Source organism: Frankliniella occidentalis, unplaced genomic scaffold, assembly GCF_000697945.3.
Source record: "Frankliniella occidentalis isolate FOCC.00 unplaced genomic scaffold, Focc_3.1 Scaffold7, whole genome shotgun sequence".
Lineage (NCBI taxonomy): Eukaryota > Metazoa > Arthropoda > Insecta > Thysanoptera > Thripidae > Frankliniella > Frankliniella occidentalis.
The window spans coordinates 2,636,784-2,646,707 of NW_026267137.1; the positions used below are offsets into that span (position 1 = coordinate 2,636,784).

Genomic DNA, 9,924 nt, shown 5'->3' on the forward strand with positions numbered 1-9,924 from the left:
CCCTCTCCCTCTCTGCGCCCCTACATCTTTCTCTCTCTCTCTCTCATACACATACGCGCTCGCGCACCGCGGAAACAGGTGATGCTGCTGCTGAGGAAATGACGGCACGTTAGGGTTGGGGTGGGGTGCGTCCTCCTTCGCCTTAGGCGGGAAGCTCAGGGCGGCCCGCGCGGTCTGAGGAGGCGTGTGGTGGTCCGAGCAGGGTCCCAAATGGCCGTGGCTCGGTCCAACAAAGGCCTTCTTGATGCACGTCATTTCTCGCTCCGCCTTGCCCTCGGGCAGGGCGGGGCTTCGGCACCACGTATGTGTCGGCCGTGACCCACCCTTATCAAACATAGGCAACCGGGAGCCAAAAACAAATTCCTACAATTGCACCAAGCAGGCGGGAAAGCTGGCGCTCCGATCATGGATCTACTCGACCTAACCGCGACTTTTGGCCAATCGTTACAACCTCTCTCTTTCGTTTGTAATTTGTTTCAAAATGACTACTGAAGCCTGTGACTTGTCCCCCGCAGCTTCCTGCACGACGTCACGGAGCGCAACAAGCTGGTGCGGCTGAACGGTGACGGCTCCATCACGTACGGGATGCGCTTCACCACCACGCTGGCCTGCATGATGGACCTGCACTACTACCCGCTGGACAACCAAAACTGCACCGTGGAGATCGAGAGCTGTGAGTCGTCTCGCGCGTTATTGTTTTACCGTTCCCTACAACGTGCTATTTCAGAGGACTGGGGAAGAAGAATACCACGTATAGCAAGGTGGCCCGAGATTCGTAGCCCCCCCCCTGTTTATTGTTCCGTTTTTCCATCCCAGTTCTTTGAAATGGCTTACTGATAACATCAGTATTAAACCATGATCTAGTCCTGCCTATAGATCCAAATTGTACACACAAAGCGCATATGTGTGCTAAAAGAGGCGTTTGCGTTAAGGAGCGACACGAATATACACCAGTTTCAGCAACATACAACATAGCGCTCCCTATAGCGCCCGCGCGTCAGGCACGCCCGCAGGACGCGTCTGCGAAGCGGGACTGCCTACCTCACGCCTTGCAGGGGCCCCAGCAGGCAAGCCCGCAGGGCAGTCCTGCAGAGCGGGCCTGCCTATCTCACCCCTTACAGGGGCCCCAGCAGGCACACGCCTGCAAGACGCACTTGCTGAGCGGCTTGCCTACCTCACGCCTTGCAGGGGCCCCAGCAGGCAAGCCCGCAGGGCAGTAGGGCAGTCCTGCAGAGCGGGCCTGCCTACTCAACGCCTTGCAGGGGCCCCAGAAGGCACACTCCTGCAAGACGCGCTTGCTGAGCTGGTCTACCTACCTCACTCCTTGTAGGGGCCCGAGCAGGCACAGCCGCAGGTCGCTTTTGCTGAGCGGGCCTGCCTGCATCACTCCTTGCAGGGGGCCCCACCAGACACGCGCGCAGGACGCTCCTGCTGGGCGGGTCTGCCTACACATACTTCACTTCTTGCAGGGGCAGCCGAGCTGGCAAACCCCGAGATTCAGGTTGCTCCTGGTCGGCTGGCGTGCCTACCGCACTCAGTTCTCCTTTCTCCTTGTTGGACAACAATAGAGGCGATACTTTCCCTGTGTTTATCTCGGCATGGAGCCTGGACTTGAATCTGTGATCGAGGATGCAATCGGCGAGGCAATCGAGCCTTCCGCGGACGATGATGTCCCCGCCCGCGTCAGCACTAAGAGTAGTGCCAAGGCCGGCGGCCGTAAGAGGCCGATCCGCAGGAAGAGGAAGAAGGCCCAGGAGCGGCACCCGGAGCCTCAGGAGGCTGACGAGAGGCCGTCGCCTACAACACCACCCCAGTCGTTGACTTCCTTCATGGCGCTCGCCGCCGACTTCGAGGCCGCCATCGATGACCTCGAGCAAGTTGGTGGCCTTCGTCGGTAACCTCTATGGGCAGAGTATCCAAACGCGGCGCGGTGCAGGGATGTGTTTCGGATGTCCTTCGCAGCGCGAGGGCTGGGAGAACCTGCACACCGAGTTCTTGCGGGTGTTCCGGCGGCTCGAGGAGGTGGAGTCGCGTGAGGCTGGCCTGCAGGCGCGCGTGGACGCGCTGGAGGGCGAGCTGGAGGTGGCGCGCCGCGCGCTGGAGCCGCCTGCACGGCTGCGGGCGGACAGTGCTCGCGTCGCCCAGCTCCAGGACGAAGTGGTTCGGCTGCGCGCGCAGTGCGACTCGGCCTCCGCACGCGAGCACACGGCGCTGGAGACGCTGGACGGCTTGCGGCGCCACCTGGTGCTGGTCCAGCAGGAGCTCCACCAGGCGAAAGGGCTCAAGGAGGACTCCCAGGGCATGGAGCACGAGAAGAAGTCCGCCAAGCTGCAGCGCGAGCGCGACATCCTGCTGATCCGACTGGCCGCGTTGAACGAGCGCCTGGCCAAGGCGCAAGACCTGCAGGCCGAGCTGCAGCGCTCCGCCTCGGAGAAGGACCTGCACTTGGGCAAGGTGCAGCAGCAGCTGGCGCACGAGGTGGAGCGCAAGCAGCGCGAGATGGACGCGCGCGCGACCCTGGAGGCGGCGTACCGCGCGCTGCAGTCCGAGGTGGAGGCGCGGCGGAACGAGCTCAACCACGTGGAGCTGCAGCACAAGACGGCGGCCATCAGGGCGGCCTGCCTGGAGAGCACCGTCGCGCAGCTGGAGGAGGCCAACGACGGCCTGACCAAGGAGTCGGCCGACCTGGCGCAGCGCGTGGCCGAGCTCAAGTCACTGCTGCGGCGCCGCGGTCTGGAGCTGGACAACGCGATGGCCAGCTGTCAGGGAGTGGCGGGCGAGATGCAGCACCTGGAGGGTTCCCTCGCCGCGCTGGAACAGAAAGTAGGCGTGGCTGCTGCTGCTGCTGCTGCACGGATGAGTCAACGATGAGACGATAACTTGGTAGAACTTTTGATTCCTCGAGGTGTCGGCGTCGGAGAGCATGAACAAGGCCCTCGGCGGGGACCTGGAGCGAGCGCGCGGGCGCGTCTCGGCCGTCCTGGCGGACTTGGCGCGGTGCAAGGCGGAGGGGCGCACCACTCAGCGCTGCCTGTCGGAGGCGCAGGCGCAGCTCGCCACGCGCGAGCGGGACGTCCGCGGCCTGGACGCGAACAGGGCCGCGCTCGTCGCCAGGATCACCCGCCTCACCGCCGAACTCGGTGAGCAGGTCAACGTGGTCGCCAAGAAGAACGCGTACATCAAGGAGCTGGAGCGGAGCCTGGAGGAGGAGCGCGGCGCGCAAGAGCGGCTGCTGCAGAAGGTGCGTGCGGGTCTCGGTGGGGTAATCCACGGGACGCCAGGGGGTAAGCTCGGGTTGGTAATCTGGGATGTGGCGTAGACCGAGGGCATGCGCCACGCGCGCGACCGCCTCGCCGTGGAGCTGAGCGTGGCGCGGCGTCGGCTGGACGGCGAGGCCGAGTACGCGGCCGACGAGAGGCGCGCGGCGGAGCGGGCCAAGCGCGACCTGGCGGACGTCAAGGCCGACCTGTCACGGCTCAAGCTGAGGCAGGACGCCAACGAGAAGCAGACCATCATACTCGGGCGGCAGAAGGCGGTCGCCATGGAGCGGGAGGATGATATGAGGGAGCAGGTTTGAGCCATCCTGTTCTCTTCAGCCAAATATGTGTCGTGCCCTGGGTCTGCACGCACGTGACTTCACTGCCCACTCAGGTGAAGGCGCTCACGCAAGTCGTCGAGCAGGTCCAGGAGGTGGTCGCCAAGCGCGACCGGGAGCTGGTCGCGGAGCGACGGCAGCGCGCGTTGCTGGAGACGGCGCGCTCCGAGCTGCAGGACCAGGTCGACCGCCTGCAGGTCGACGTGGGCCGCCGCCTCGAAGAGCTGACGGAGCAGCGGCTCGCGCTCAAGCTGTGCAGCGACACCGTCGCCGAGCTCACGCTGGACCGCGACGCGGAGGTCAAAGGGAGGCTGACGGCCCTGAGCGAGCGCGACGTGATCGGCACCCAGCTCGCGCGCCGCAACGACGAGGTCAGCCTGCTGCGCCGCAAGGTGGACACGCTGGAGCGAGTGCTACAGGCGGGCGGGCGGGAGCTGACGCGCAGCCAGGACGCCGTCCGCCTGCTGCGGCTGGAGGTGGGGCGGCTCCGCTGGGAGCGGCAGCTCCTCTCCAGGAGCCTGGCGAGCATGCCGAGGCTGGAGCGCGAGCTGTACCACGCCGTGCAGGTATGCGCGTCTTCAAAGAAAACTACTATTAAAAAACTTTGATAATATTCTTCAGAAAGTTGTAAATCAAACTCGAAGAAATGAGGGGAAAAATCATATTTATTGGGTCAACATTGACACAACATTCCCATCTCGCACCCGGGGCGCAGGACGTCGTGCGCTCACAGAACCTGGCGCGCGCCCTGGAGGACGAGCTGAGCACACCGGTCAACTTCCACCGCTGGCGGCGCCTCGAGGGCCACGACCTGCCGCACCTGCAGCTGCTCGTCAAGGTGCGGCAGCTGCAGCGGCGGCTCATCAGCCGCCAGGAGGTCGTGCTGCAGCTGGAGACGCGCGTGCGCGAGACGGAGGCGCTGTACCTGCAGCTGCGGCAGGCCTTTCTGCGCCAGCCGGCCGCCAACCCGACTACGGTAATAATGTCCGCCGCCAATAGATGTTTGTTTACTCGCCCTTAATGACTAGACAAAAAGTGTTTTATTTTAAGCTTTTAGACCGCGTCCTTTAGCTTCCTGGTATATGGTACATTAACCAAATGCCGTGCTTTGCCACGGCACGCCCAGCCCGCCCCTCACGAGTGTTTTTCCTTCCCCCGGGCGCTGCAGTTGATGCTGACTCGCGCTGCGCTGCAGGACAAGGAGCGCAAGATCAAGGGCCTGTTGGCCGAGGTGAGCCTCAGCGGCCCCACCTACACGCGGCTCGAGAAGGCCAACAGCAAGCCCAAGGGCGCCGCGGCCAGGACGCGCGCGCCCGGCGGCCCCGACGGTGGCCGGCTCCTGGCGAGCCGAGCCCCGGTCCTGGCCCCCGTCAGCTGACGACGGGAGGCCCCACGGCCAGGAACCGTCGACATTCGCGGAAGCCACAAGGTGTTCCGGCTGGGCTTCGATGTTTTCATTTGTTTGTCCTGTCCACCTCACTACTTGACTGATTTTGTTTTCGATCGCTTTATCTTTATCGACAATCAGCGGGAAGCTGTGATTGTTTTTAGCTAATGTTTTACATATTTGTAATTTTTTTTAATTGTCTGTCTTGCCTTTTGTAATGTGTTGTAATGACCGCGCCTCTGCACTGAGTCTGAAAACAAGTGTTTTGTGTTTCGATAATAAAGTACAATAGTAATTAATTAAGAAAAGGACTTGACGCTCTGACGATGGAATAGTGACGATGACAGTTTCCCTTTTGTCTACGCATTCTGGGACCCAACAGGTGGGTGCCCTTATCTGCATAACTCGTCTTTTACGACACTTGTTGAACTCCGAGGCGCCGAGTGTCTCCAAAAGGGCTCCAAGGCGTGAACTGGACTCCCCCACCCCTCCCCGCGCCCGTGCCGCTCCCCCATCTGCGCTGTAGATAACAATGACCACTCTGATAACAATAGTTTCGACAGTCGCGTAGCAAATCCTCCGTGTCCTCCCGATTCATCCTTCGTCTTCGTCTCCACTAAGCATGCTGCCCCACAAGAAGCCCAAGAAGCGCCCCAAGTCAAAGAGCCCGTCGCGTCCCGTGGGCGAGGGTGACGGCGGCGACGGCGAGGGCGATGTTCCCGCGGAGGAGCCTGCCGCTTCCTCGCCGAGGTCAACCGAGTCCCCCAAGTCACCTGGGCGCCCCAAGACACCACGGGGCCGCAAGAGGACCAAGTCGCCTGGGGCCAGAAAAAAAAGTAAGTCGCCCGGAGGTGGGAAGAAGAGCAAGTCGCCCGGGGGTAGGAAGAAGAGCAAGTCGCCCGGGGGTAGGAAGAAGAGCAAGTCTCCTCAAGGCAGGAAGAAAAGCAAGTCTCCCAAGGGTAGGAAGAAGAGCAAATCCCCTAAAGGTAGAAAGAAGAGCAAGTCGCGAAGTCGGAGCCGAGGCCAAGAACATGAGTCGGAGCAGGAGCCTGAACCCGAGAAAGAACCATGGCGGCCGCGGTCCGACTCTCAGGTACACCAGCAGCTGCTACTGCTACAACGCCAGCCGTGACTGTCGCTTCAAGTGCGTGTGGTGTGAGGTCTCTTGTGTGCACCGCCTCTCCTTTACCACTAGGTTCCCGACTACGAGGCTATCCACGTCACCGAGTCCCTCTTGCCGGTCCGGGACGAGTTCCTCGTCGTCCTCGAGCACCTGGCCGTGGACGAGAGACTCAAGAACTACACGAGCGAGTTCATTCGCCTGTACGAGCGGCTCGCAACTGCGCACGACGTGAAGCGCGAGATGGTCGCCGCCGTGGACGAGCAGGGCACCAGGCTGGCCGAGGCGGAACGCGTCGCGGCCAGGTAAGACGCCAACGTGACTGTCGGGAAAGCCATCCACCCTCAACTGACCCGCGCGTTCTTGACTACCACCTCTACTGACCAGGACAATGGAGCAGGTGCAGCACGAGAGCGAGGAGGTGGCCTCGCTACGGCGGCAGGTTGAGCACCTGCAGCGGGAAGTCGACGCCAGCCGGCTGCGCGAGCTGGACGGCAAGAGCATGATCGAGAACCTGCGAGAGGAGGTCGACCGCTACCAGGAGCAGATGCGACGCCACGTGGCGCCCGCGGAGGAGAACGAGGCCGCGGCGGACAACGAGCGCCTCAAGAAGGCGGTCATCAGGGAGATGGAGATGAGCGAGGATATAAAGCAGCTGAAGAAACAGCTCGGGGAGATGTATCAGGTTCAGGAACAACTCCACAGGACGAACTCCACCGCCAACATCCAGGTGGGCTTTTGTGTGTTACACATCCTGGCAGCGCAAGACCACCGGCTCTAGTCGCGATCGCTTCGGCGCAGGTGGTGAACCTGGGCGAGAAGCTGCAGCAGATGACACAGGACATGCATCGCGAGATGCGGCTCAAGGAGAAGCTTGAGGAGGAGATGGAGGTTCTGGCCGCGGAGCGGGAGGAGCAGGTCGGCAAGGAGGGGGAACTCACCGCGTCGCTGCGGGCGGCCGAGCGGAGCGTGGCCGCCCTCACGCAGACCGTCAAGGAGCAGCGCGCCGCCGCCGACCGGCTGGCCAAGGACAACGACGGCGTCCTCCAGCGCCTCCAGGAGCAGCGGCGCACCTGCGACCGCCTGCACGCCGACCTGGAGAAGGTGCGCCAGGACTACAAGGACAAGACGTCGGAAATCGTTCGGCAGGAGGACATCATCAACAAGCTGCGCACGGAAGTGAACAAGGCCCGGCACAGCCTCAACAGCGTGTTCAGCCGCCTCGGCACGCAGCTGCAGAAGAACCGCCAGGTCAGACTGTTCAACTGCTCCAACTTGTTTTGAAAAATAATAATCGAAGATTTTGCATACACATAGATTTACTGAGTACAGAGATTTGTGTTTTTAACACCCCCTGCTGGTCGGCGGTCCCTAGGTAGAGACCCAGCGCGAGGAGTTGGCCCTCAGCGTGAAGGCCCTGGGCCGCGAGCTGGACAAGACGCAGCAGGACGTCGACCACGAGAAGAGGGAGGTCGCCGACCTCCAGATGGCCAGGGACATCCTCGTGTCCAAAGTGGTGCGCGGCGAGGAGAGCTTCAAGACGGCGGCCAACAGCCTGATCGTGCGCGAGCGCCAGTGCCGCGGGCTGGAGGCCGAGCTGGCGCAGTACGCGGGCGAGGCCGTCAAGCAGCGTCGCCTCATCGCCAAGCTGGAGCAGGAGCGCGAGCAGCTGCACGCCGACAAGGCCGACCTGGCCAAGCAGCTGGACATCCACATCGAGCAGCAGCTGCAGAACCAGCGGGAGGTGCAGCGCTACAAGCAGGAGTGCGCCGACATGGAGAGCCAGCTCAAGGCGCAGGTACTTTTCTACGCTCGGGGCAGGGTGTGGGGGTGGCGCCGCTGTCCCAACGACCCTCACCTCCGCCTCTGTCGTGCCAGATCACCCTGACGGACGCCACCGTGCTGGAGCGCAACAAGTACCAGAAGCTGCACGAGGAGGCCCGCACGGTGCGCGACGACCTCCGGGAGCAGGCGCAGGTCTCCTCGGCCGAGCTGGAGCAGCTCCGCGAGAGCATCACCATGCACGAGCGGGAGGAGACGCGCATGGCGCGCGCGCTCGCCAAGGCCGAGGGGGACAAGGCGTGCATGGCGCGCGAGGTGAACGGGCTGCAGCTGCGCACGCGCCAGCTGCAGGGCGTCATCGCCGGCCTCGAGAAGACGGAGGTCGGCCTGAAGCGGAGCATCGTGGAGCTGGAGGGCGAGCGGGACGGGCTGAGGCGGGAGCTGCGCGGCGTGTGCAACGAGCGCGACATCATCGGCACGCAGCTGGTGCGGCGCAACGACGAGATCCACCTGCTGCTCGCCAAGATCGACGTGCTGCAGTCCATCCTCACCAGCGGCGAGGAGGAGTACGTGCAGCGCCTGGACGACATCCGCCTGCTCAAGATGGAGGTGCGCAAGCTGCGCCAGGAGAAGGTGCTGCTGCAGCGCGACCTGGTGTCGGGCGCCGACCTCCGCCGCGAGCTGTACCACCTGTCCAAGGACCTCACCTTCGAGAAGCAGAGGCGCGCCGCCCTCGAGGCCGAGCTCAAGACCCCCATCAACCTGCACCGCTGGCGGCGCCTCGAGGCCTCCGACCCGGCCTCGCTCGACCTCATCACCAAGGTGAACCTGCTGCAGAAGCGCCTGCTGTCGCAGCACTCGATGCTTCTCGCCAAGGAGCGCCAGCTGCAGGACGCGGAGAAGCTGTACCTGGCGCTCCGTACCAGTATGGTGAAGCTCCCCGGGCCCGACGTGCTGCTCAGACTCAAGGTATGCTTTTGAGGAGCAGTGTGGGATTTCCTAAGCGTACAACCATACTTGACACTGAGAATGTGTGACGCGCCCGCGGTCCTCCAGGACGCCCAGAACACGCTCGAGCACCGCGCCAGGAAGATCAAGTCGCTGTTCGCCGAGCTCAGCATGACGGAGGCCACGGTGCGCGACTACCGCGTCGACCTGAACCGCGCGCGCGAGGAGCTGGCCGACTTCAAGTCCATGTACTTCACGGCCAAGAAGAAGCTGGACGCGCTGGGGCAGCCGCTCTCGCTGGACAAGGACAGGGACGGCGCCCTGCCGCCCATCGCCCGGACCCGGAGCAATCTCCGCTCTGTGAGGCTGGCCTGAGCGCCGACTGCCAGGTCAGCGGGCTGCCCGTCTTATCTCGCCATGCACTTTGTCTGAAGGCGGAAAAAGTCTTCCCCCCCTCGCGCTCTAAACGCGACGAGCGGCAATATACACAGCCGAGAGTCGAACCCTACTCCGCACGCCGTAACCAAACGGGGTTCTCGCGTCTTTCCTTTGCTGCGCCCCGTACCGGTCAGCAGTGTTGCGGGCGTGCGTACTCCAGGGGCCATGAGCGAGTAGGCAAACCAGCACACGGCTTTGTCGTGTCGTTGCCCGGAATTCCCCGACACACGGTACAAGACAAGCGTGGTTATCTCCAGTATGTCTCCCTCCCAAACCCCGACATGCGACCAGCTATTCTCTCCGCGACGTCCTTCCGAACGAATCAGCCAAACGTACGACTGGTTATGGTTCTGTTACTGAAAGATCATCCCCATGAAAAGGCACAATTTGTTCGCCTGATTTGTCACATACTTTTACTCAAACGGGTCTTTCCCTCCAAATGAAAGAGGATGCTTTCACTGTACACCTTGACCTTGCTGCCCCTCCCCCCCCCTCTCTCTCTTTCTCGCTCACCCCCTCTCGATCTCGTCGTTCTCGCACTCTCTCTACTCTCCACACACGCAGCCCTCTCTCTCTCCCTGGCTGCTCCTGGTGACTGGACGGCCCGCTCGGCTGGCCACTCATCTGCGTTCTCGCCCCCGCCCCCCGCCGCCC

The 9,924-nt window shown here is 62.8% G+C and overlaps 3 protein-coding genes across 3 annotated transcripts in view; all 3 read left to right on the plus strand.

The window, feature by feature from the left end:
* The window catches only part of LOC127750672 (gamma-aminobutyric acid receptor subunit beta-like), a gene marked incomplete in the record, with an annotated part of 16,902 nt that overhangs the window by 3,507 nt on the left and 3,471 nt on the right, over nucleotides 1–9,924 (plus strand). Inside the window, 1 exon segment of the mRNA XM_052272929.1 lies at nucleotides 516–673. Within this exon segment, the coding sequence (XP_052128889.1) occupies nucleotides 516–673 (158 nt within the window).
* LOC113201900 (kinesin-like protein K39) lies at nucleotides 1,290–2,871 on the plus strand. The gene has a single exon (XM_052272935.1). The coding sequence runs from the start codon at nucleotides 1,864–1,866 to the stop codon at nucleotides 2,869–2,871; it is 1,008 nt and encodes a 335-aa protein (XP_052128895.1). The 5' UTR covers nucleotides 1,290–1,863.
* On the plus strand, nucleotides 2,924–5,460 carry LOC113206648 (cilia- and flagella-associated protein 58-like). Its single transcript, XM_026422816.2, has 5 exons — nucleotides 2,924–3,241; nucleotides 3,320–3,571; nucleotides 3,652–4,161; nucleotides 4,311–4,571; nucleotides 4,764–5,460. Exons 1-5 carry the CDS (start codon nucleotides 2,924–2,926, stop codon nucleotides 4,971–4,973), a joined length of 1,551 nt encoding a protein of 516 aa, XP_026278601.2. The 3' UTR covers nucleotides 4,974–5,460.

Excerpts from the sequence above, each read along its gene's own strand:
- LOC113201900 (XM_052272935.1), top strand. The coding sequence starts at position 1,864 with ATGACCTCGAGCAAGTTGGTGGCCTTCGTCGGTAACCTCTATGGGCAG.
- LOC113206648 (XM_026422816.2), top strand. The coding sequence starts at position 2,924 with ATGAACAAGGCCCTCGGCGGGGACCTGGAGCGAGCGCGCGGGCGCGTC. Across the intron at positions 3,242-3,319 it reads AAGAGCGGCTGCTGCAGAAG|ACCGAGGGCATGCGCCACGC; the intron begins GTGCGTGCGGGT and ends GATGTGGCGTAG. Across the intron at positions 4,162-4,310 it reads AGCTGTACCACGCCGTGCAG|GACGTCGTGCGCTCACAGAA; the intron begins GTATGCGCGTCT and ends CCCGGGGCGCAG.